We start from the raw sequence: 26,057 nt of genomic DNA, 5'->3' as shown, positions 1-26,057 counted from the left end.
TCAGTAAGAGGCAGCAATAATGCATACAAAACAGCTGGAGGAGAACAGGTTTCATTTCAGCAAGACATTTTGGCGATTCTCTTTAGACGAAAACCTTTGTCTTCCTGTTAATGGATTGCTACGGTAAATGTTTCATGAGCATAATGTTTTATGCGGGTGCTAAGTAAGGAAAAGACAAAAAATACTTGCTATTTCCAGTAAAACAACTGAACCCTGAGCCATTGAATAAAAGTATTCAGAACAAATGTCTGCACATACATAGACACACTATAAAAAAATACTTTCACTGATCAACCAGAACATTACTCGGTTACACTTGACAATTCCATCTTATTAATACAGTATCGTCAAAACACTTCATAATGGAGCTGTAGCAGTGCAAACCTCTACTGAATTGCAGGAGACAGAAGATAGAAGACAGCCCACCTCAGAACAAACCAGAGACTTCACAAGAGTTCTATCCAAGCAAATTTGGTTTCAATGGCATGTAAATTTTCTTCCCTTTGCAGTGTGTGAAAGGGCATTTGAGGTGTAAGTGCAGCAAATTATTAGAGCAACAAATATTTATTTTGCCAAAATAGTAGGGAAACACCAAGTAGTACAATCACCTACATGGCTTCAGAAAGAATTTACTTACAGTTTTTGTAAAAAATGTAGAAGAACAATAATCTACTTGTTTAGTGAGAAACTTCTCACTTTCACCGTTGTGGCTCCAATACAGTAACACACTTCAAGAATTCAAGAGTTAAGTTCATGTTTAAGTATGTTCCTGAGTTAAAGCCAAGAGGTGAAAATGGGCTGTTGAGCCAATGTAGAAGGAACACAGCACTAACCAGAGGTACCAATGTCTGCAACATAACACACCTAGCTGGGCATGCAGAGTATGAAACTTCCTATCCTTAAGTATAAGTCTCTCCTACATTAGCTAAGAGCTCCTGCTCCAACAGTCAACAACAAAATGGCTCTGTCTACCTTTATTTGGCTGTGCCTTGAGCATAAAGTCAAAATGTCACATAGGCTATCTGTAGGCTTGTGTCATCTGCGAGCTCTTGTGGCTTCCATCAATGCCTCCAACTACGCTACTCTTGACCAGACACCCACAACCCCTGCACCAGCTAAGCTTTATAGCTGCTGGCATCTGACCTTTCACAACACTCGCTGCACTGGGGTGAAACCGCAAAATAACTTTTTAGGGGTCCACCTCCCCCCCAAGATTGATGTAATCTGCACATTTAACAAACATACAGTCCAGATAGTTCTAAACACCACTGCCTCACAAATGTGAATTACTCTATGATAAGAAGGAATCAGCTTGTTTAGCAGCCAGATTAAAACTCTCAAGAAAACATACTCCAGTACAACCAATGCAAGAGATTAAAAAGGTGCAGTAGTATTTTTAAAGTAACCATTGGCAAATCTAGTTTTACGTCAACATTTGAAAATTCCGAGGGGAAACGTTTAGCAATTTTATAGTCAAAACAAAATTGTTTGATTCTTTCAGCACTTATCCTTTAAGCACTCTTATAAGAACAGACCCAGCACAGGTTTCCTGGATTCAAAGGTGACTATTAAATAATGACAGGCACGTCTTGGTACTTGCAGCTTTTTCTTTATCATCGTACAAAACGGACCAAAACAATGGACCAGAAAAGGAAGCTGCCATCCTTCACAAAGGAAGGAGACAGAGGAAAGTTCCGTCCTTTCATGCTATTTATACTGCTGCAGCACTCGAAAGCTCTGAAGAGCTCTGCAGTGTGTTGAACGCTGTACAGACAGGGAAAACAGTCTCTGCCCCAAACGGTTCACACAAACGGGATGTCAAATTAACCCAGCCCACATTAGTCTCGCTTGGTTATAAAACAAACCAGCCGTTTCCAAACGCTGATATTTAAACAACAAAACCCCACCCACAGCCCTCTGAGCCGCCTGGCTCTTTCTGCCTTTAGCTTATCAGGATAGCAAAGCCAATTAAAATAAACAGACTTATGATGCTTACAGCCTTTCTGCATCACGACCATTCATGGAATGCTTACGGAAAAAAAAAAAAAAAAAAAAGAAAAATACAAAAGCAGTAAGGCCTGTAGCCAAAATAGCTGAAGTTACATTGCAGGAAATACTTAAGCGATTCTGGTCACAATAGGCGGTTTCCTGCGCACAGCAGCAACCCCCTGGCTGCCCGCTCTCCCCCAGGAAGGCCTCACAAGGTTTGCATCACAACTCGGCTGCCGAGCATTAAGCCAAGTTCTTTTTCAGAAAGCTCAGGCTTTAATCAGCGGCAAGAGGAAAACAGGAGCAATATTAAACTACAGGTAAATCAGCGCCCTTTTTCCCCACATGCTCCCTTTTTGTCTTCTACAGCTTACAGCAGATTCTTTCACATGGACATGTGTTTCAGCCTTTGCATCTGAACCACTAGCTGTATTGATTTTAAATGGAAAAATTTATAATAAGGAATATATTTATAAAACCAGGAGCACTTTTCCTATACTCCATAATTACTTCTATTCATACTTTTAAATTATATGGCGTTTAACAAGGACTATATTCCAGTTAAAATGGAAGGCAGTTTACACGTGTGACGTTCAGTGGTCCAAAAAAAGATAGAAAAAATAGAAACAATAGGAAAACAAAGCCAAAAATCCATCCTCACCACTAAATTATCATTTTCATGTCACCACCAGTTTGTTCTGACCATATGAACACTGGCATGTCATTCTCCCCTTGCTGTCACAGGAGGGAAGACAGAGCTCTGCTGTAATCAGACCAACATGCAAGTTACCATAAGGCACATAAAACTGCACCCGGGATATATAGAAAATTCTGCAGTCCCCTGGCAGCCCAAATTACAAATCCCGACTACAGGCTGGGGCATGATTGTCACACAGGTACAGGTAGAGCTTACAGGAACCCAAGCATCTAACACAGCACCTCAGCGTAATGCTCATGAGTTTTATCACAGCTAGACTGGAAACTCTTCAAGGCAGAGTCTTTGTTTATCAAGACACTGTGCAAAGTGTCTCATACATTTGTTGAGCTACACGAAGTATTCTCTATGTCAATACTACAAGTCCATACATTTTTAAGAGTTCATATCAAGAAACTTTTTTATTATTTCCTAATTCTCAAAGAAGCTCTACCCCAACCATTTTTTCCCCTTTTAGGAAAATAAATCACAGCATCCCTTCCTTCACCTGATGAAGTCTGTGGGAACAGGCTCAGGCTCAGACTTTGCACAGTTATTATTTACCATTAGCTATTAACTCCCACTCAGAGTGAACCTATGCTACTTTCATAGTCACCTGCATAAATATGTTTTGTCAAGCCACAAAATCGCAGGAAAAAAAAAATGAATGACCATTACAAATCCATTTGGGCTACATCATTATCATTTCAGACTACAACCAAATCCCATTTTCCCTTTGCAAATTCAATTCCCATCAACAGACCCATACATCAGTGGCTGCTCATGTTTGTGGCCTCATTTTTTACATTAAAAAAATTGAAAGATTACTGCCAGTGTATAATAGGCAAACTGAATTTTCAATTCCCAACACATGTGCTTTAGGGAAAAAAAGAAACACAAGGTAAGGGGAAGAAATGCAAATGAATGCACTGCTATCAGCTGTATATTACCCTAGTGACATTACCATACTTCATATCTCTGGTTGCGTACTTCAGAGGGGAAAAAAAAAAAAACCTACTACGTTGTCATTCAAGTAAATTTTTTTATCAGTTTACTGTATATTAGTTTACTTCTTAGGTTTCTATTTTATTTACCCAGAGGCAACAAAACCAAGCAAAGATGTGTCTTTCTGCTTATATAGTTTTTATTTACTTTGGCCAAATTTTTTCCCATGACCAACACAGGTAACAGCTAGATTTCAGCTGAAGCACTGCTTTCCAAGTAACAAGACCAAAATCCAGAACAAAAAAAACACAACCCACACATATTGAAAAGGTTACACAACTCCTTGGTACACCAGACCTTCTTCTCTGCCCATTCTGTGGAGCATCACAGAGCAATGAAACTCGCAAAATTCAAAACTCCAGACTTCTCAAAAAACCCACCAACCTGTAGTGCATCTTTATTACAGCTATGAGCACCCAGCATACCGAGTAACATGCATTAAATTTCAGCATCTGTGCCGCATGGATAATTTGGGCATGCTAGCTGGTCGCTTCTGGTAAACACTCGTTTCATTCATGATGTGCTGCAATGCAAAAGAGCAGCTCTTTAGGGAATTAGAGCAGGCAGGTAGCTCCTGCCAATCACTTCGAGGGTCCATTCTCACACCGACAGACAGAAGATTCAGACGCAACTCCAATTACTGCTAATTGTAGCTCTCTCTAAGTCCCTCTGCAGCCAGAGATGACAGAGACTTCATAACATGGTTCTTAACGTAAGTGGCAACACTAATTTTGCTCACTTCAAAATCCTTCCTGGATGCAAAGCTCTAAGCTTTATAAGTAAGTTTACCAAGCTTTCAGATGGCAGAATTACCATCTATTTCTAAAAATTCTACACAAGTATTTTTCTTTACATCAGGTGTCATAGCTATCTGACTAGGAAATGGTTGTTTTGTGGGTTTTCATGCTGAATTTCCTTAAACACAAGGTTGTAAATCTTAAGAGACCCTGACAAAGTTTTAACAAGAAACAAATTATAAAGTGCATACTGAGAAGTTACATGTCACCCCACAGCTCCCCACTCTCACACACACACCCCCTGCCCCCACAGGGGCCTATACACTGGTGCTGTACACAGTGCCAAAGGACCTTCTCCAACAGTGGCAGCATCCGATGCTGCTCAGAACAGGTTGTGTCCCAAATACCCTCGGGGCATAGCAAAATAGCAGGGCTGCTTCTGCACAGACAGACCTGAGTTTTTTTCCCCTCCAGTATCACCATCTCCTTCCCTGGCAAACTTTTGCTGGACTTGCTGCTCTGTGGAGCTATAAGGAACCCTCCCAGACACGCATGGGGGTTTTGGAGATAGGAGCTGCACACCCCAGTTTCTCCTTCCCTCCTCTGCAGGCATGGATCTGCTCCGCTCTATGAGAGCTCTGGGAGAGCTGCCCACAGCTTCCCGAACGGTCACACCGGCTTACCACAGACAGAACACAACAGAGCAACAAAACCTTGCAGAGTTAAATTCAGGTCAGTATGGTATTGTCATATTCATCAATGGAGAACTTTAAAGGCAACAGTCACTTGGTACAAAAAACCACCTCATTTTTCTCCAATGAACTATCTCCACCATCTGTGGAACCCACAGTGAAAGACAAATATGGTTTAAAAGGACATATTGGGAATAGAGTTCTTACAGTGCAATTTCACACCAGTCCTGCAAACAGCCAAGTCTGTCGACCAAAGATGCTCAAAAGTCCATCCATACAAACAGACCCTTTCAAGTAACTGATACAACTCAGACTGAAACTGCGTTTGCTGCCAACATTTCATGCCTTAATCATTGTATGTTTAAATATACACATCTACAAAACAAATGTCAGTGTCCACAGACTATAAGCTTATAAACAAAAAAAATAAAAAAGAAAAATGTTAAGTTATAACAATTAAACCAGTTCTCATTACCTCAATTTCCATCTGCAATTATAATCATTTCCCATTTAAAATATCTACCACATTTTATTCTTAATTAAAAATGACATCCTTGCAATGAAGTGCAATATGAATTAACAATTCAAATGTTATCTATGCAAATTTGTTAGTCCTTTGATTTTTCCCCCCTTTATGCAAAGTCATGTGTAGGTTTATTTTTATTAAGCTTGTATAACTTCACTCAGTGTCTTCTGCTCTGAACTCTATACATAATATTTCAATCCAAGGACATAGAAATAAGTTGTAAATGGTGCAATTCCTTTTCAAGTCTCCTACCATTCATTTAAGAATCAATACATATGTGAAGAGGTACCTTTCCTAAATAATGTTTTTAAAATGTCTGTGCAATTAAGATTTAAAGACACTTTACATTTCCAATGGCTTTAACAACAGCCATTTCTTCAGGCCCTGCTGTGTAAAGTCAATGGAGAAATAACTGCAACACAATAACACCCCATCTTTAAATCAGTTTGTCTACACCTACAGTTCCAGTGACTTGACTCCTCAACATTACTCTCTGCCCTCAACCCTCCCACAGGCATCTCTTATCCAATTTGGTTTTACCTCCTTCTGCAGTGTTTTGAGCTTTCATCCCAGATTTAAAATTTCTCCTTGCTTCATCAGCCAAGTGCAGTCTCACCTCAGATTCTCTAGGTGAACCAACTCAACACATAGTATTAATGCCTTAGAATAGAAATCGTTGGCCCACATTTTCTGTGGCTTTCAAAGGAGTTCAGCAACAAAGTAGCACTAAAATGGTAACTTTTTTCCAAGTCCTTCTAGATGTTTCAGCATGCATTTTGTACTGAGAAAACACAAGAGTTTAAAACCCACTGAATAAGAGAGTTTCATTAGAATATTATATTCATAATTACATATGCATCTTACCAACACCGATCATTGCCTTGCCCAAAGCTACTTTTCTATCCCATTCTGGAAGGAAACACTCTTTCAGTAAAGTGAAACATTGCTGTACCCGTACAAAACTAAGGGATTTTCTCAGTGAGGATCATCCAGCTCCTGACAAGAGGATGACTGTGACTGCTGTGTTCTGGCTTCCCTGCCAAAAGAGGGCATCCTGCAGCTGGGAAAAATTAAGGTGTCATACAGTAAGTTTTCTTCAGTTGTATGATAGCAAAACGAGGTTATTCAGAGCAGCAATTAGCTGTGTATACTTAGTAAGGAAGTAAGCAAGCAAAGGTGGCCCGCTGCTTCACAGATAAGATCCATACAGAGATTATAATTACAGACCGCAAGGTGAATTTCTAAAGGTCCAGAGGGCAGTGCAATGGGTTTAAACCAAGCATATACTTATGAGGCAATTAGATGCGTCAATATGAGGTACAAGAAAAATGCAATAGATCGGAGCAAGATCTGCAGTTTACCAAATTACAAGGACATATCTTGAAGTCAAATTACACAAACACAATTACACAAATTACACTGTAACCTTCAAAGGAAGAGGTCTGCGCTGTATTCCAAAAACCTCATTGTGTTTTATTAATAAGTTCTGGCAAGACAAAGTTTGAAGTCATGCATTTATTTCACTGGCTAGTTTAAAAACGCCTTTATTCAATGATCTTTTTCTGTCATAATCTCCTTATCTAATTTAAACAGAGTGCATTCTCTTGCTATGACTGTAATTTTCATTTAAGTTGCTATAACTTGTGCACAAAGGAATATGTCAATTCAACTCACCAGCTAATACGTTCTTCTGTGATATATGAGAGCAAAAATTGGACTATTTGTACAACCCAATATGAGGGTTGCCTTTTTTTTTTTTTTAACTTTTTGTTACAAAAAGGCCAAATGGCATCAAGCCCCACACAGCACATGGGGAGAAGTAGTCACAGGAAGCTTCTACCGAAATACTCTTTTTTCTTTCTTTCTTTCCCAACCTGCAAAGACTGCTTGAGATTAAGGCAACCAGAAAGGACTAAAATGTCTGAAGGCAGTTCCCTGGCATTGCCTTCTCCTTATCCCTCTCACTCTTTTAGAAGCAAGCACGTATGAAGTCTCTCTCTCCCCCTTCAATTATGTCATTTGTCCTCTGCTAACTCTTATCCACATTAAAAAAAAAAATCCTTCTATCCAACATTGTAATTGGAGGAGCTTTAAATAGATAATTTAACCTTGGGAGGATGTTCATTTTCACTGAGCATATCTCTCCAATCTATGAAACAGACAAACCCTTTCACCTGAGCATGCCATTCTTTAATTGTGACAGCACTGTGAGATAATTCATTTCAAATAGTTGATCAACCCAGGGGGAGTATGAATGCCCAAATATTTAACAGACAATGATGCCTTTTTAAATGAAAACTCAGGCTTGCAAGATGGTTGTTGCATGATCAACAGCATACCAATACCATCACCCAGAGACAATTTATTTTACACACCAAAAAGAATTGCTTTTTCAGAAACTATTCGGTAATTAGTGGATGTATCGTTTTTGATCTGTCTCAGCCACTGCACATCAGTTTACCAGCTCCTAGCCTCTCTCAGAAGAGAGCTAACTGATTAAAGAGAAATGGAAAGACTACTGCTATTTGTCCTCTTTGAAAAATTCCACCAGCTCAGTATAAACTCTGACTTCATGATTATGAAGCTCAAGAGCAAACCAGATTTATCCTGAGGGCAGCCTTACAGAAGCTCAAAGGGTGAAGGTGTGGCTGTAATGTCCTCTAGGTCAGAGGAACTCAGATAATGCTGAGAAAAGGCTTCTTTTGTTCTGAAGCATAGGGTGGTCTGATAGACAGGTGCATCCAAAAGGAATTCAAGCCATTAAAGGGAAAAAAAAAAATCTCTTGGAGGAATATACACAATATCTTCCTTGCTGTCAAGCTACTCATACACTGTCAGACATTAGGACTCTTACAGATGTCTCCTGGACTGATAAACAGTGCCCACACAGATACCACAGAGTCCTCACAAGCATCTTGGATCCACTCAAACAGACCAATCTATTGCTGTGCAACATACACTTCTGGTCTTCATTCCCAAGGAGAGAAGTCAGCTAGGCTGATACCTGCGTGTATAACTCCCAGGCCAAGAAGGCTGCCTGGCAGCCTAACTTCACTGATGGCATGGCACTGCACCAAGATCCTGAATTCCCCAACAGAAAGGTGCTCCTCTCTCCCAAGATTCCAAGAGCACCACAGTACCCTGGCTGTTCTCTCACTTTGTCTCCACAGGGATTAAAGCAGGAGGAAGATCTGCACTGCAGTTTGGGCTCACAAGAGTTCATCTTCTCCTCTGCCACAAGAGTGAGAGAAGCCATCTCTGGCTTCAGCAAGCTAGTTCAGTCAGCTTTGATTGCATATGCCTGGGCATGCAACTTCATCCTTGTGCAGCAAACCTTGAAAGCACCCTCAGTAACTTTGCCAGCACCCTGCTGAGCCAGAGACTAGAACGGAGAAGGTGGCACAGCCACCTCCTCAAAGCTTCTCATCCAAACATACATCTTCAGTTATACAAGCTCCTACATTAACCAAACCAGAACCCTCCAGCCACACTCACACAGCTGGGAGAACACAATGAGGAATCTCACAATGTTTCTCTGACCAAAACAATCCATGTCACTGAACGTAAGGAAACAACTGGATGCCTTCCTTAGAGCCTCCTTTCACTGAAATGGTTTAAGCATCACACGAGACACAGGAACACAAGGAGCCAGGACAGACTGTGTGTATGGGTATATTGTGATGAACACCGTCCAAACTGTCCAAGCCTAAATTTAAATGCTTCTCAGTCAGGAGTGACTTTGGTCTAAGGAAAACAAAGGAGCTCAGTTTGCCCATCACGGGTGCAATGTGTTCACACTGGCCTTCATTGCGAGGAGGACGTGGTATCAGATCCAGCTTTCCTGTAGCTGTCGGATCCAACTCCAGTAACAAACGCTAGAGCAATTCAACCTCCTTCAACGTCCTGGAAGTGACGAAAATGCAGACTGTCATCTGAGAAGTGCTGGTTACACACAAGCTAACTTAAGAAGGTATTTTTAGCACGTTTGTCCAGCTTTGTCATTTCAAAGATAGCTACAGCCCAGTCCATTGGTACCCTTCTCAGGGATACCGGAACATGAAGAGACATGAGGTCTTTAGCGGCAACACACCCCATAGCTCTTAAAAGCCTACGATTCTTCAAGTAAGATTCAAACCATGATATTAGAAACTATCAAAAGTTTAAGATACTACAAAACACAGGCCCCCAGAATCAGGATTTTTTCCTTCAAAATTATCATCAGATCCCTTCAATCATTTTAGGCCTTGGGCAAATCACCTGTGATCTGATATATTACACCATGCAATTTCCTTATAGTTGTTTCCTTAGTTATTTGTTTCTTTCACTTGCAGAATTCTCATGTGTTGCACAGAGAGAATTTGGGGCTTCACAAACACTCCTGGCACAGAATGGAAAACAGCTGAACTGGGGAAGAAGTGGCAAAGAAAAGTATAGCTGAAGTTTATATTAAAATATGTGCTAAAATTAAACTGATTTTTAGAACACCATTATATATTTTACACAGACTCTGTTGCCACTGTTTCTATTGCTTTTTTGGTCTTTTTCTTGAAACACTAAAGAAAATATATAGTTGGTAAAATGGAGCATAGACAGGAAAAGGGAGCAATCTGACTGCAAACATGGTTGTACAAATAGCTTACTTCTTCACTGGTTTTCCTCACTGAAAAAAATGTGTCTATAGGCATTAGTGTTTGAAAACAAGCAATCTCCACACATTTCCCCTCCATGACACAAACTGCCCAAACAGATGAAGCAACATGTAAACAGTAAAACATCAATGCCACTGTAGCTTTTCAGGGAAGAAACTGCAATGAAGTATCATTGTCCTCTATCAACATATCCAGTACTAGATAGTTTTTTCTTGTCAACATTGCAATAAATCACTCACTAGTCAGATTTCATCTGACATTGCACCATCACACTGAAGGTGGAAATCTCCAGGGAACTGAAGAGGGAGGGGTTTTTCCAGACCAAAACCAATACTCCTGTATAACTAATTACCTGTTACTATGTAAGCCTTCCTCCATATGACTTCAACTGTGGGGCGAAATTAGCGGGTGCTACCAGTTTTTATATACATACATACAACTCTGGCTTCAAAGTTGACAAAAAAAACATTAGCAAAACACACTTCAGCCAAAGGAATCACACGACCATCTGACTTCAGTATCACCTACCAAAGAAGTTTCCTATCCTATAAAGTAGCTTCACCCCTTCTTTGGACAAGATTATTCTTCCACCAAAAAAAAAAAATGTTCCATTTTGCAATTTTGTCTATACGCATGGGTTCAGACACACATTATGAATCCCCAATGTGAAGTCAGTTCTACTCTACTACTACAACATCTGCTGAATATTCATTCTAATCCACCTACTAACTGCTTTACTAATGGAAGAAACCTATTCAGGTATACAATTCCTAAGCTTAATTATTATTATGCCAGGTTTTAAAAGCAGTAGTATTCATACATAAATATATATGCAGCAACACATAGCAACTTAAATGAAAAACAGCACCTTGGAAGTGCTCAACAGACCAGACAGAGCAGAGGACTGATCCTAGAGCATCACAGCATCCTCCTTAGTAATAAGGATGAGATCCAAAATACCTGAAATTAGGTCCCAATGTCTGGAAGGCTGCTCCAGCTGCTCAGCAGCAAGGGGAAGAATGACACAGCTAGCTTATGCATTCAGGCACTGGCAACTCCTGCTCGAAGCCCACATAAGGCCTGGATAGCAAGCATTGCATAAGTGTAAGGGCCTGGCTACACCCGAGAGGGATGGGGCAAAGAACAGAGCCCCCAGTGCAAATGGAAGTGTTCATGCAGATGAACACCTACAGCCAAGAAAAGACGGTGCTCAGGAAGGCAGCACTGCAGCTCTTGCTGGATTTTGGTTTTGCAGCAAGGAGGATGGCTGAGGAACCCACATGGCAAAGACTACCAGAATAACCACAGAGGCCAGTGACCATCGGAACAATTCATCAGTGGAAGACAGTCAAGATGAAAGAGCAAAGACTGCCAAAGCAGCTTTCTAAAGGTATTGATAGTTCTGAATAACAGACATTTCTTCAGCCAAAGCTCTTTGAGAGAGGCTGCAAATAATAAAGACACTCTTAACAGTGTATTATCCTTACAGTCCAGCTTAAAGATGTCCGGAGCTTTTTGTTTATATATATATACACACGCACACACCAATACACAAACCCACAGCATTACCTCATTCACCACCAGCTTGGCACTACTGAAGCGTCATCCAGGAAGGCAGGACAGCAAAGTCACATAATAAAAACGCAAATAGGTAAGCAGGCCTTTCATATAGTACATGTGTGAGGACAGCAAGGGCTTAAGCAGCAAAACAAATCAAGCTTTCTCCACTTTACTCTCAAGCGTGAGAGCTAGCAGAAGGGTCCAATTTTTGTTGATGCTGCTTGTATCGATCACAGCAGAAGTCACTGGAAGGCACCAAGGGAAGCAGGGAACAAATCATCAGCTTTGCAGGGCAGACAGGACAGTGCTGCTGACTTTGATCCTTTATTTCACTCAGTATTGTAGGGCCCAGGCAGTCAGTGAGAACAGAAATGATGTTCACCAAAACGATGTACTTTATTTCCAGCTCATCAAGAAAGAACAATCTCAGTAAGACCCATGTACTTCAACATTATTTCCAAGGAATACAATCCATTGTAGCAAACTCCAGGATGGCCTCTATTTCACGAATAGAAGCAAAAAGGCAAATCCAACTGCATGTCCTGTCTCTCATACTCAGCGTATGTAGTTTAGAAACATCCAGGTTTGCAAAGGAGGAGAACACTGCTTTATTACAGTGGGTGCTCATAGTCTCAGTTCAACAGAGAGCACAACTGTCAGGTAAATTAAAAACTGAAGATCAGAACAGAATTATTTAGCAAGTGAATTTGTTACTAATAGAGTGCAAATGAGACAAGCTAGAGTTGTTACCCATTGACAGCATGCATCTTACAAGCCTCGCCTGGCTCTGCAGACAGTCTGCACCCAAAATGCCTGATGATGTCTCCCAAATACAGAAGCAAATAGAGGAATGCAATCTCAAGCTACAGAAATGAAGAGTCATTGATCAAGACGGCAATCAAAACTGTAAAGCGTGAAGGGGTAATCAAGACTACTGCAAAACTATAAGACTCCTCAGATCCAATGGAAAAAAGTTAATTTTCTTTCTAAGTTAGTTTTCACCTTGAAAGCTAATTGTTGAAAGAGAAAAGGTCACACTGCTTAATAACATGAAATAGAGAAAGCAGTACATGCAGATAGTGTTTGACATGAGGTATTAATTACCTTTTTGACAGAGAATCTGTTTGTGCTGTAATGTATTACTCCTGGCACTGAACTATGGCTTGGGATTCACTTACAATAGGTGTTACTAGCGTGTGGGCAAGTCACTTTTACCTTACATTCCTGGATCACTGGGTACCAGGTCTGCTCATATATTTTTAAACACAGCTGGCTTCTTGGCACATAAACATAAATCCTTGTGTGGTTTTGAGTGATTAGTTAAAAAGAAATGGTTTGCTGTTTTGATATCAAATTCAAGAAATTCACACGCAACTCTTAAGTTGCCTTGAAGAATGAAGGAAATGTGTTCTTCATCAGTGTCATCTAGTTACTAATTATGTTTTGTTCCTACAAAAACACTGCTTTAGCAGTTTACTGAAGAGAACAGACTCTTGCTTTGATTACCAGGGTAGCCAGACCTGCCTCTCTTTGCCCTTGGTTTGCCCTCTTCCTTGATTCATTAACATATCTGAATGAAAGCAAGTGAAAGCAAAAGAAGAGGTGAGAGAAAACTGAACCCAAGAGGTTAAAGTAACAGGTAGCTCATAATACTTAGTATCTTTAAAGGAAGGTTAAATGGGAAATAAGATTTAGACCATCCAAAAGGTTCTTGTATTTGGAATTAAGAATTCCAGGAATTCTTAAACATTTCTGAAGTCATGAGAAGCACTGGGCAAGATCACAGCAACTCAAAGAACCACCTGATAAAAATAGTCATTCATTTTTCCAGGGACTCAAGTTTCACCTTGCACAAATTAAAACAAGATGCAGAAGAATATAAATATTTATATAGACACTGGCCCAACACTGCTAAGATGCTGAACTTCACCCGGAAGAGGTAGAGCTAACACCATACAAAAAGCTTCCACGCAAGAGCCAGGTTCTCCACCACAGCAGCTGGTCCCTCCTTTCTGGAACTGCTGTTTCTTAAGAGACAAACTATTTCTTCCAACTGGGTACCTACATCCGTGACAGGAAGCCTTCCCAGTGCAAACTGAACCTTCTTAAACTTCGTAAACATAGAGAGCAACCATTACACAGTAATGTGTCCATCTCTGTCCATTTGACAGCCTGTACTGCAAACTAAAGAGGGTCATTTCCTGCACGCTGTGATCAACTCGCCAGAGCAGCAGTACATTCTATTTTAGACACTTCATCAGAGCATTACCTTCAGATATTTACTCCAATAGTGTTATGGTTCACCAGTGCCTTATCTAGGAAGTACCAACATTGCTTCAGTCTGAATTCCATGCTTAATTTGACCTAGGTTAATTGTTATTGCTGGCAATCTGCTGGCTGTGTGGTAAAAGCCAGCTGACAACATGACAACAGCTTCTTACATGAATTGGTGTGATTCAGAAATATCCAAGCCAAGGACTGAAGGCATAGAGACCCAGACTCTGCTTTTTGCACTGGAAGCCATCCCTGCAGAACACTGCCCAGATGTGCCAGGGGAAGCCAGTGCTGCCCTGCCAGTGCAGGACTCCTGGGTCAACAGCATTCACCACAGGCCCCAAGCATATGCTTCCCCTCAAGATGTTTTTAAACTACTTCTAACTGCCAACTATTCTTTACTGCATTTATTTCTCAGTGATGATTTCAAATAAATGTTTATTTTTAAATCCTATTTGACATTTTGTTAGGTACACTAGAAAATATACCCATTCCTACATATGCAAAAATTAGGAATTAACGAGGTCTGGCAGTTATCTTGATGGAAAGAACCAAGTGACTTAGTTGAACATACAGAGGTTTACTAAAAAAAAAAAAAGCCTGCTCTAGTAGTTAAAAAACAAACAAAATTGCTCCTTATTGATTTTAATTTAGGTTGAAACACTAGCTGTCTCTCCAACAAAGCCAGAAATGGAAACAACTATAAATGAGTACAAGATGTGATAAGATAGACAGATTCTTAAGCAATCTAGTATAGAGATGACCTGCAGTTTAGACAGTAGTTAAAATATGATATCATATGTATGGATCAATAAGTAAGTTTGCATTTGTCTCAGCTCCAAAAGCTGGAAAGCTACGTGTCTTTCTTTTCTAGTTATTCTAAAATGTTGTCCAATTAAGCTCTACTGGGTTTTGGTGGTTTTTTTTTTTTTCCTTACAGATCCTCTAGATTCTAATTTACAAATAAAATCAAGAGAAGCAATTAAATGTTAAGTACTATCAGCATGTTTCCCCAAGTGATGCACATGTGCAACAGAATAGAAGTAGTCCAATCTTGATACAGAAGGCCAGGTTACAAATTGAAATACATTTGTATTACCGTTACTTCCAGGCTTCACGCTCTAGCAAGTAATAACATTGGGCACCACGCTCCCCCTCCGTGCACAGCAGAAGCTCTTTGACCACGAGTCTCTCATAGGCTGCAGCAGATGCAGACACACTTTACTCCTCCAGTCTCCAGGGCAAGCACGGACACAGAGCAGGGGCAACCAGGGGCTTCGGGTGCACACTAAGAGTATGTGCAGTGCAGAACAATGCTGGAAGGGGCTTCTGCTGATGCCCATCTAGTCCATCACTTTAAAGACTAGTTAAAACCATCCTGGCAGGCTGCCTGGTCACTCCTCTCTGCTCTCCAGGCAGCACGCACTGCCAGGGCCTGCCTGGCTCGTACTGCGCTTCGTCCTCCTGAAGCACACAAAAATTATCAGTATCGATCAAGTATAATTAAGTTTATGATCCTTTCAGCACGCTAGAACTTGATCCAATATTAGCTGAAGGGTATGGATCAGGTCTTCTCAATGTTTTTCTGGTGAAGGCTGTCATGTTGGGAAGACTGGATTTCCTCTCTCTCCTTTAGTCATAAAGACCTCTCCACCTTCTCATCTACCTTCGGACATCAGTCTCTTCCCAGACAGGAGAATATTAGCTGGGGCACAAGGGACTGTTTTCCCTCATGTGGTACATGGTGCAAGTTTGCCCAAAACAAACACAACCAAGGTGGAAAGCTAAAAGCATCCAAGGGAGGCCACCCTAATGAAACAGTGCCACAGTAACAGAGCAGATCTTCTAAATTCTTGCAACTAGCTCAAAAGCCAGTCCCACCACCTGCATCCAGCAACAGAAGAAAATGAGGTCAAGAAACACTTTCTACCAAAAACAACAGCATGAGTAACAGTAAGGGGGTGAGGGAATGGATAGGAAAAAAACCCACATTCCGAAGAAATCTATTGCTGTCTTGGAGTTACATCCAAATCATAATCCCCACTCCAAGTTTCCAGTGAAGCCCAACTGTTAGCCACATCAGTGTGATCACACAAGTGTGATAATTGTGACCAGAAGGTCATAGTCATGTTGGGGAGCTGTGTGAAGCTTTCAGTTTGCAATGCTTAACAGAAGTCAAACCCTAAGATGCCCATTTTAGATAAGTCTGCAACAGACACCTGGACTACTACGGGATGCATTGACTGCTACTCCCTTAAAAACTGTTGGGCTACAAAAGGAAACAAACAAAACTGGAACAAAAGATGCATCTAAGATGCTAAGATTGCAGAGGTCTTAAGTCAAAGAGGTCTGCCTGTCCTTCTATTGCTAACATTGCCATTATAGCTGCATTCAAGTCACATAAGAAAAAGGAGATCCATTCAAAGAGTTTATTAAAATAAAAACCCTAAGAACTAGTGATCCAGGCCACATCCACTGAACAGCAGACTATTTTGTTCAGCACTGACTCCAATAACGATCTAGAAGTCATACTAGACAAACAATCAACATGAGCTTTCTTGCTGTGGCAGAAAGATAGGCCACTAAAAATCCTTGGACAAACAGAAAGGGCAATAGCATCGCACATATATGATATGAGTAAGACCAGTGTTCAGATCTGCTGCACATCTTCCTAAAAACAAGTTAAAAAAAATGAAGAAAAGGCAAAAAAAATTGCTACAAAAATTATTCATGAACTGGATAAAATCTGATAGCAAAAGGCTTGTGGAGTTCAGGTCACGGTGTTAATCAGGACATTGTGACATGCTTTTATTGTGATGTCTAAGTGCTTTCATGGTAACAAAATATTTAGTCTTTAAAGCTCTTTAAACTAGTAGAGAAAAGCGAAACAGTTACAAGAATTGTTAAAGTGGCTGTGTGTTTGCGGTCTGAACTTCACAGATACAGTAACTCAAACCACTACTTTTGTGGTGGCTTATTTATTTTGGTAACTATTCAAGGAAAAGAAGTTTGGTATCACTTCAAAATGAGCAAGTAAATATTTGATTTAAAAAAAAAACAAACAAACAACTAACAGCTGTGGACAGAAAACCTCACAAATACCTCTGCAACAGCCACAGTTTTGGTCAAAAATCTAGGTACAAGCTAAGAGAAAGATTCCAAGGACTGATCCACATAACAAGATCCCTCCAGAAAACCAGAATTTTAACGGAAGAACTGGACACGTCTGCTTCACAGCAAGCAGAATCATACAAAGCAGTAGTTTTGCATTTCACCACACAGTAAAAGAAAAATACTCCAAGAAGCATAAAGACAGTATCAAAACTGTACACCTTCGACAAAACCAGCCTGTGGAAATATTCTAAGGAACATGCACAGTCATTTTTCAGGATAATGTCATGATGAGGGTTATGGTGCAAATTCTCAACTGATGAAAGCTGCCACAGAAACAGTAGCATCAATCGTGCTATGAAAATTTGCAGCAGCTGAGGACCTGCCATTATGCCAAGATAAAATATTACAAACTTGCACATCTTTAAAAAGATAACAATGAATTAATTCACAGTAAACAAAAGAGAAGCACTTTACAATGCATAAACAATGTAGTAAGAAACAATTTTAAAAGTCACAGTTTCTGAAACTGCTGTCACTGAGCCCATGCTTTTAACACTTACTTAAATAGCTAGAACTGCACAAAGGTGTTGCTTCAGAACACAAACAGCTATACAGAAGCCATATAATCTGATGCAAAACCCTTGGGCAAAGAAAGGAAAAATAAACAACTAATTTTAGAACCTGAACACTCCATTAGCAATTCTCACCAATTAAAATATGATGCAACTACTGTCAACAGGCAAATTTTACTCGTATTTTAAGCATGGATTTAAATACAAAATACACAAGCTACTGCACTGTCAGATTACTAAATAGATTAGTTACAAGTAGCATGGAGGCCAAGAAGAAATACTCAACTGGTTCTCTCTGTCTACCTAGTAAATGGCTGCAACGTTTAAGACAGTCATGTTGCACAAACCCTCATTCCTACTTTGACTGCAGTAAATCGATACCATAATCTCCAGAAGTCTGAAATGAAAGCACCTTAGGAATCAAAACACCAGTGAAAGCCTATCAAAAATTTAATCCCTAAACTCACTTGTCACAGCAATGTAGATCTGTACTTAGTTATTTGAAAGCTACTAGGTATCTTTATTGTCTCATCTTAGAGTTTCCAGGGGGTGGGGGTCAGATGGACACAAGGGTCTCATGCTGAGGCTCATATAAACATCCATCAAAAAAAAAAAAAAAAAAAAAAAAATCACTAAACTTGCTCTAAAAAACTCTTAGCCAAGACTTACTTATTTTGAGATGTATATTGCTAACTTCACAACCTCCTAAAATATGAGATATTTTAAAACCCAGAAGGGGAGGAAAAAAAATTTGAAAGAAAGATGATAAAAAAAGGAAAAGAGATTTAACAGGAGAGCATTTCTAAGCACACCAAAGTAACACAAAGGCAGGCACTGGTCCTCAGTGGTGCAGGGGTTACTTCAGACATCCTTGTCTTAAAGAAATGGATTGAGGCCCAAAGAAAGTTTTACTGTTTAGGATCAACAAGGGTCAGGACAGAACTGTTTCTGTTTATCTCTGCAGTAGAAAAATGGCTTATCCAGTACATTGGCACAAGTGATTTTACCTTCATATCCTGCTTATTCAGTGTTCACCACCCATCACAGCAAAGGCCTCTTCCACTCTGGGACAACACACACTGCTTTTCAACCAGTCTGACATACAGACCAAGGAACTCCAGGTCTAAGACTTCAGACTGCTAAAAACCAATAATGCAAAGTGTAGATGCTTTTATAGGAGTAAGGAAAGGGCAGGGCACTGCTTTGATTAAAGCAAGTATTATAGCATTTTATATGTCTCTTACAAGCCTCCTGCAAGGACAGAGGATGGAAAGAGTCAAGTGTGGGAAGACTGAACAACTGCCCGCTTTGCCTGTGAGGAGTTATCAGATAGCTTTCCTTCACTGTCAGCAGAATAAACAGACTCCCAATGGAAGAACTTTGACAGCACTTTGTCAGGGAGACAGGCACATTTTATTTCAAAAAAAGAGAACAAAACAGCTGCCACAAGACCAAGTAACATCCTACATTTTGCTCCTAAATACCAGTGCAGCTCTTCAGGGCTCAAGGTCTCATTCATTACGTATCTGCAAGCAGAGAAAAGGATTTTTCAAAGCAGCTTTCCTAAGCTAAGCATCCAAGTCTCAAAACACCTAGATTTTCTTTAGAAAGGCCTCCATGCTATGAATGCAAAGTCCCTCAAAGCAGGCACTGGCACAGGATAAACATATTCAGGCATCACTGCAGCATTTATGCATAGAAAAACTGCAACACCCACGTCAATTGAGATTTTATGTGTCAGTACTGCTGGCAGGTGAACTATGCGGTCAAGTTTTAAGTTCTAGAAAATGGTTCATCATTATTCAAATGACTTGATAATTAAGAATGCTAGTACTTCAACTCCCAAGCAAACTTAAGAGATGCATAATAAAACCACATAAAAAAAACAAGGCCATGTACTAACTGATTTTACTTTAACCATAGTTCACTTGAAGACTAATTCAAATTGCCGTAAGGTGAACCCATTCAGTGTAATAAAAAACATCTTGCAGTGAGCACACAAACTCCTTCGTTTCCTTACTGCCCCGTGTCCTCCCTTCTCCTCCAGTCAGCTGGCGAGCTCATTCCCCACCACTGCTCCCTTCAGCTTCCCATGAATACTGCTAGCAATCAGAGAAAAAGAAAAATGAAACAAGAACAGCAATACCCATGGAGTATCGCAGTACCTTCACTGCTGTGCTCGCAATCTGAACCTTCATTCATCTGTTCACTTTCTGGGTGGGAAGAGCCTCTGCTCAGGCTACAGATACGTAACAGCTCAAGGCATCAAACAAGGATCCACTGTGTCCTGGCAGCTGTGCCTCAACAAGATGGCGATACATCGAAAGGCAAGCATTTGACGACGTGACCATTGTAGCCCTGACTCATCTAAGAGTACACCTGTCCTCATGAAGTGGGGCAAGATCACTTCGGAGAGCTGCACCGCATGTCAGCAGCATTAAAAGAAAGAAGCCAGTTCAACTTGCCTCAGGGCAAGTAATGTGGATGGATATCTGTAGCCTACAGCATAGATAACATGATCAACAGCACTACCACAAGATATTGAGTAATGGAAAAATTAACAGCAACCAAGGATCATTTTTCTGTGATTTTTTTTTTTCTCTCGAGGTTTCCTGACACACAAATGTAAAAGCCAGTTACTTTCATCAGAAGTTGTTCTCTAGTTGAGCATCTCCAGTTGGCCAGACCCCAGGTTCCTCTGCTTAGTACGAAAGTGTGCATTAATTTACACCTTCCCTTTGTGCTTTGCCTCCAACCCCTGCATGTCTCTACAGAGGTGATGCAGGCCAAGTCTTCCTGGGAGTAACTCTGGCAATCGATGAAGTCACATTCCTGTCAACCTGGTGCAAGAAGATGCAGGTCCACAATCTTCACTTGGAAGAAACATTGACAGAAGTTTACCTCACAAAGAAGGGAAAAATTTGTAAAGATATTTAAGCACCTGAAGCAGCAAGCACTCTCCAGAACAGATATATAAAACCATAAACTAACCCATTTGGTGCATATCTGCATCCTCAGATGACTCTGTATCTTTTAAGAACATTTGTCTGATGAGATTCCACTTCCCAAAATACTTAAAAATTGTTGTCTAGAATTAAAGTTTAAGTAGCATGGCATGTAAACATAAATAATTACGATTTTGTCAACCCACAGGACCAACTCTGATCTTTAAACATGGAAGCACAGTAACTAGGCAAACAGAAATTAGTCTCAGTTTTTCATAATTTCTCAGATTAAAGTTATATATTAGCTAAAGTACAGTGTTATTACTATACCCTTAGGCTTCAGAGCACATCATGCCACATGTTCAGTTGGCTGCTAAAAAGCAGCAATCAAATGATTAGCATTTTTTCCAAGGACAGCTGAGATTAATAGTTTGAAGTCATTTCTTCAATTTAACCATGAAACTTGAACATTGAAATTAGCGTCAACGTTAATAACATTTTATTTCGGAAAACTAAGTATGTTAGTCCTTGAGCACTGATCATAAGATGGATAGAGTCTTCACCGTTATCTGTCTTTACTGTAATTGGAACCAAACCCCAACTATTAAACTTGCACAACTTGATAACAGTACAGCTTTAACTGAGCACATACATAACTTCAGACACACTCGTCCCTGCAGAGACCCAGAAACTGGGAGTGAAACCATCGCCCTGCTGAAATCAATAGGTGGTTTTTGGTGATTTTTATGGTACCAAGCAGGAGCTATTTGTTAAGCAGAGGTTCCCAGAGTGGATGCAGGAAGGACAGGTGAACAACATGACATCTCTCTGCTAGACTCAGAAGTCTCTCACTGCTCTGACCAAGACATCCATTTTCTGAACAGGATCAAAAACCCTTTCAATCCCCATTTCCTAGACAAAAAGGAGAGGAGATAAGGGATGAGAGAACAGTAACAGAAACCATAACTCATGCACATAGGCAAAAATCCTCCTCACTCTTCCAAGCAGAGCAACCTCCCCAGCCTGAATACAGGCTTTGTAGACACTGCAGACACCCCAAAATGACTGAGGGGATTCCAGTTACCCTCAAATCGTGGTGGTTTTTTGTTTTGGGGTTGGTTGGGGTTTTTTTTAATATACTGAAATGCCTTCCTTCTCTGATGCCTTTTCCTCCCTCCCCAACTTCGGAAGCCTCTTTCTCTGGCTGCTAGTGCAGAGAGCTCCTCTGACTACTTGAAGACTTCTGAAAGCCATGTCCAGGCTCTGTTAACCACGAATCGGCTCCTGTAAACCTGCTAACAGATAGCAAAGCTCTCCCTCGAGTTTTCCCCCCAGAAGCATACCAGCAAGCTCAGCTCTTACAGCCTGGGAAAGCTTACTTGACATTCTTTATCTGCAAGGACTCCATTAGCAACTTCCCGTAACATAAAGCATATTTTAAAAAGGCACTGAAAATAGGGGATAATTAAAATGTAAGAAGTGTCATCTTCATAAAAGCCACAGGACTAAATAAAGTCTTGGAGGGCCCTCTCCTGTACATTCCGTATTTTTCCACGTGCACAATGCACCTTCCTCTGCAAAATCTTTACTAAACAAAGCCAGTCTTCTCTGTACCTTTAAAAATATCTGAAGTAGCATTTCATTAGTTCGTAGGGAAAGGCTCCTAGTATATTTTTTCCTTCAAGCAGAAGACAGTTACATGCAAAATTAACTCTCAACTCAGAACGATAAAGATTCAAAATCCAAAACCCATTTACAGGCAGTTACCAGGTCAGCAACAATTTGATCCATTACCAAAGAGCTAATCTAGACTTAAGAAAATGACTTTCATTTATGCATCTAGCCTAGAAGAATTCTAACAATTGTCACTCCTTAGATGACAGGATTGTCGCAGCAACAGCTAAGAACTGCACAAATATGTACTTTTTCCTTTACAAAAAATTATTTATCCTCTCTTGGCAAAGCACTGAGAAACTACATAGTAAGGACATCACAGTAATGTTAATATTTATGTCTCGCTGATTTTTGGTACTGTGAATTTAGATTAATGAGCAAACAGACCCCATGGAAACCACCTCTCTTACCTTGTCTTAGTTTGATTTATTAAGCAATGTAATTACCAGTGACAAGCCCACAGAGAAATGCACTAAACGCCTCAGAAAGAGCAAAGCCACATATTTTTTGTGCAAGAATGACTCCTTCCTCTTATTGCAACCAAAGGAACAGCAACAAAAAAAAGCTACTTAAACAGTGAAAACCTATTACAATCCTCCTAACAAAGGAATACTGCAAAGACTTATTTTCTACATGGCTCATTTATTGTTGCCGAACAAAGAAAAACTTCGCCTTTATGTTTCTTACAAGTAAAGTGATTTGCAGAGGAGAAAATAAATAGTAACCTCTCTTTCATTTAAAGGGAGCTAGATATGAAGCGGCGGGAAGAAAGATGCTTGTAAATTAACACACAGAATAACAAATGCCTTAATTCTCTAATCCTCTCTAGAAAATGCTATGAAAAGGTACTGAAACATTTGTAGTAGATACTAAATGGTTAATATCTGGCCGGGATTCCCCGCCAACACAAATTCCCATGATTTGCCATTGGATGTTGTCAGCATCAATGTCCTGTTATAGTCCACTGAGATCCTCCCTGCAGCTTTCCTGCCTCGGGCATCTCTGATGTACGGGATCAGAGTCTGGAGCGTCCCGTTTATCACGATGTTTCACTTACCACCCCCTTGCACGCACGCACACACACCAGATACTGCTGCTTTTCAGAAGAAGGCAGAAAAGAGTAAGCAAGTCACTAAGGTCTAACATGGTAGCTCTGTACAAAAAGTAAATGCATAAAAGCCCTTCTGGAAAACAGTTTGCTTTCCAAGCAAACCTTTAGCCATGAACAGCCCTGAAACATTCCCAAGTATTACACAGCTGTTTTACAGCTTCTAGCCTTAAAGAGTTTACCTACTCACAGGTCCATAGACCTACTGCTCTCTGCCTGCATTCATCTTTACATTCATACCATAACGCAAATACTTATCCAGTGCAAACATTACTGATCTAAATCAGCAAGTCATACAATATTGTCATATTAAACCTACATCATAGCTTGTTTTCCTGAAGCGTTCCTGCAGCCTGCCTTCTAGATGTAATTACTGTACAATATATATCAGAACCAGAGAGAAAGGCTTCACTCTGAGGTCTGAAATTGAGAAGAAATCAATACAAAGAAGATAAATGTTTCTTCAAGAGCTGCAGAGGTATTAACCCTCTCTCCAACTTATTTTCTTTTTGCTTCAAATCACTTTTCCATGTAAGAAGATAGTGGAAGGACTGGAATATGATGGGTCTATCTACTTATCTCCATCTTTGGCGTTAGAAAAGTGTATTTTCGGAAAAAAGAAGGAAAAATAAAATAAACAGAAGTGGAAGTTCCTATAAAGCTCCCAGAATTTAATTCTTTCTTCTCACCCCTGCACACCTGGCTGCAGCCGGTGGCCCGCAAGGGCCAGGAGGAGTCTCGGGGCAGGGACTCACGGAGGGGCGGGGTGGGGGGGGCTCGCCCTGCCCAAGGCCCCCTCACATCACACCCGCCCCCCACCGCGCCGTCACTGCCAGGAGCGGGGAAGCCCGGGCACGAGTAAATCAATAAAACCACTTCGGGGGCGTGCGGGGGTGCTCACCCGTTTTCAGGAAGACCCTTTCAGCCGCAGATGCGGGGAGAAGCGGGGTGGGGGGGGAGAAACGACAATACTCCCCCCCCCAAAAAAAAGCCTGCTGCGCCTCAGAGCTGCCTGAGGGGGCTGCGAGCGGGGGCGGGGCCGCGCGCGAGGGGCGCGTGGGGGGGGCGCGCGGCGCCGCCGGCGGTGCAATATCGCCCCTAGCGGCCGGCCGCGGCGCTGCGGGGGCGGCGGGAGCCGGAGCCCCGCGCGGGCGCTGCAAGTTCCCCCGGGCCGGGGGCGCTCCCGGGATGGGGCCGGGGGGGGGAACGGACACGGGGAAAGGGGGTCCCACCGCGGGGCGAGCGCCCCGTTATCCGCGGCCCCTGCATTTCGGTGGGGGGCGAGGAGCGCTGTACAGACACAAACCATGGGGTGCGAAGCGGGGGGGTGGGAAGCACGGTGGGCGCTGGGTGCCCCCCCCCCCGCATAACCCCTCTGCCTCGAGCTTGGGGGGGGGGGTGGTGTTTGCAAGGAGCCAGCCCCGGGCGCGGAGCCCCGTGCCCCCCCCGCCCTGCCAAGGTCAGCGCGCCGGTACGGCGAGGCACCCACCGCGGACACGAGTGGGGTGGGGAGGGCAGAGGCCCGCGCACAAGTAAGTTTCTGGTGGAGGAAGGGGGGTTGCAACAAGGGCTGGGAGCGCGGAGACACGGGGCGGCGGTCCCGCAGCACAAAGGGAGCCCCCAGGCAGCCCCACGGAAGAAGAGCAGCGCAGCAGGAGCCCCCCCGCCCGCCCCACGCCGTCGGGGGCTGCAATGCACCGGAGAGAGGGGGACAGGGCGCCGGGAGCGCGGAGCCGAGCCCGTGCACCGCACACGGCCCCACTCGCGGGCAGCGCTGCCCGCAGCCGGGAGGGTGCTGCGGGGCTGGGGGAAACCCAGCGCTGAGGCCACCAGTGCAAAAGGGTCCCCAGCGCATCCTCCGCGTCCGCAGGGTGCCCCGCCGGCACCCCACGGGGGACGCGGACACGTGTGGCGGAGGCACCGGGACCCCCCCCCTCCCCGCTGCAACCGCCGCTCTCACTCACCGGGGAAACACACCACATCATGGAGCACGGAGCTGGTGATTTTCAAGAAAAAGATCCACCAACACGGTTGCAGTAGCCTCCGCATGTCCAAAGCCGCACATCGAAAGGGGAGACGGGCTAAAATAATTAACACACAGGGAAAAAAAAAAAAAAAAAGGAGGAAAAAAAAAAAAAACTTGTTGAAAATAAGTTTCTCCCCGCACCCCTCTTCCTGCGGGAGAAAGCGGGGGGCTCCTGCTCGCCTCCTCACCGGGGTGGGGGGGGGGGGGGGAATAAAAATCCCCCAACCGCGGGGCAGGGGGAGGACAGAGGCGGCGCGGGGGACCCCCCGCGCGGCACTGCGCGGCGCTGCGCGGCGGGGCGCGGGGCGGCGCGGCTCAGGCGGGCAGCGGCGGCGGGGCGGGCGGCATGCCGCGGAGCGGGGCGCTCAGAGCCGCCTCCGCGCACGGGCGGGCGGGCGGCGGTCAGCCGGGGCCCCGGCGCGCTCCATCCTGCCGTACAGGAAGTGGCGGGCGAGCCCGGATCCTGGCGGAGACTTTAAAGCGGGGCGAGGG

General features: G+C 42.4%; 1 protein-coding gene across 1 annotated transcript in view; it reads right to left on the bottom strand.

Annotated features, from left to right (window-relative positions):
* The window catches only part of PTPRG (protein tyrosine phosphatase receptor type G), a 408,208-nt gene extending 382,491 nt beyond the window's left edge, over positions 1-25,717 (bottom strand). The window contains exon 1 of the mRNA XM_074835886.1: positions 25,504-25,717. Within this exon, the coding sequence (XP_074691987.1) occupies positions 25,504-25,588 (85 nt within the window). The 5' untranslated portion in view covers positions 25,589-25,717. The remainder of the gene's footprint in view (positions 1-25,503) is intronic.
* Positions 25,718-26,057: the final 340 nt, after the last annotated feature.

Source organism: Strix aluco, chromosome 11 (assembly GCF_031877795.1).
Source record: "Strix aluco isolate bStrAlu1 chromosome 11, bStrAlu1.hap1, whole genome shotgun sequence".
In the NCBI taxonomy this organism is placed as follows: domain Eukaryota; kingdom Metazoa; phylum Chordata; class Aves; order Strigiformes; family Strigidae; genus Strix; species Strix aluco.
The sequence above is the reverse complement of the archived record's forward strand: the minus strand, read 5'-3'. Positions and strand labels throughout refer to the sequence as shown.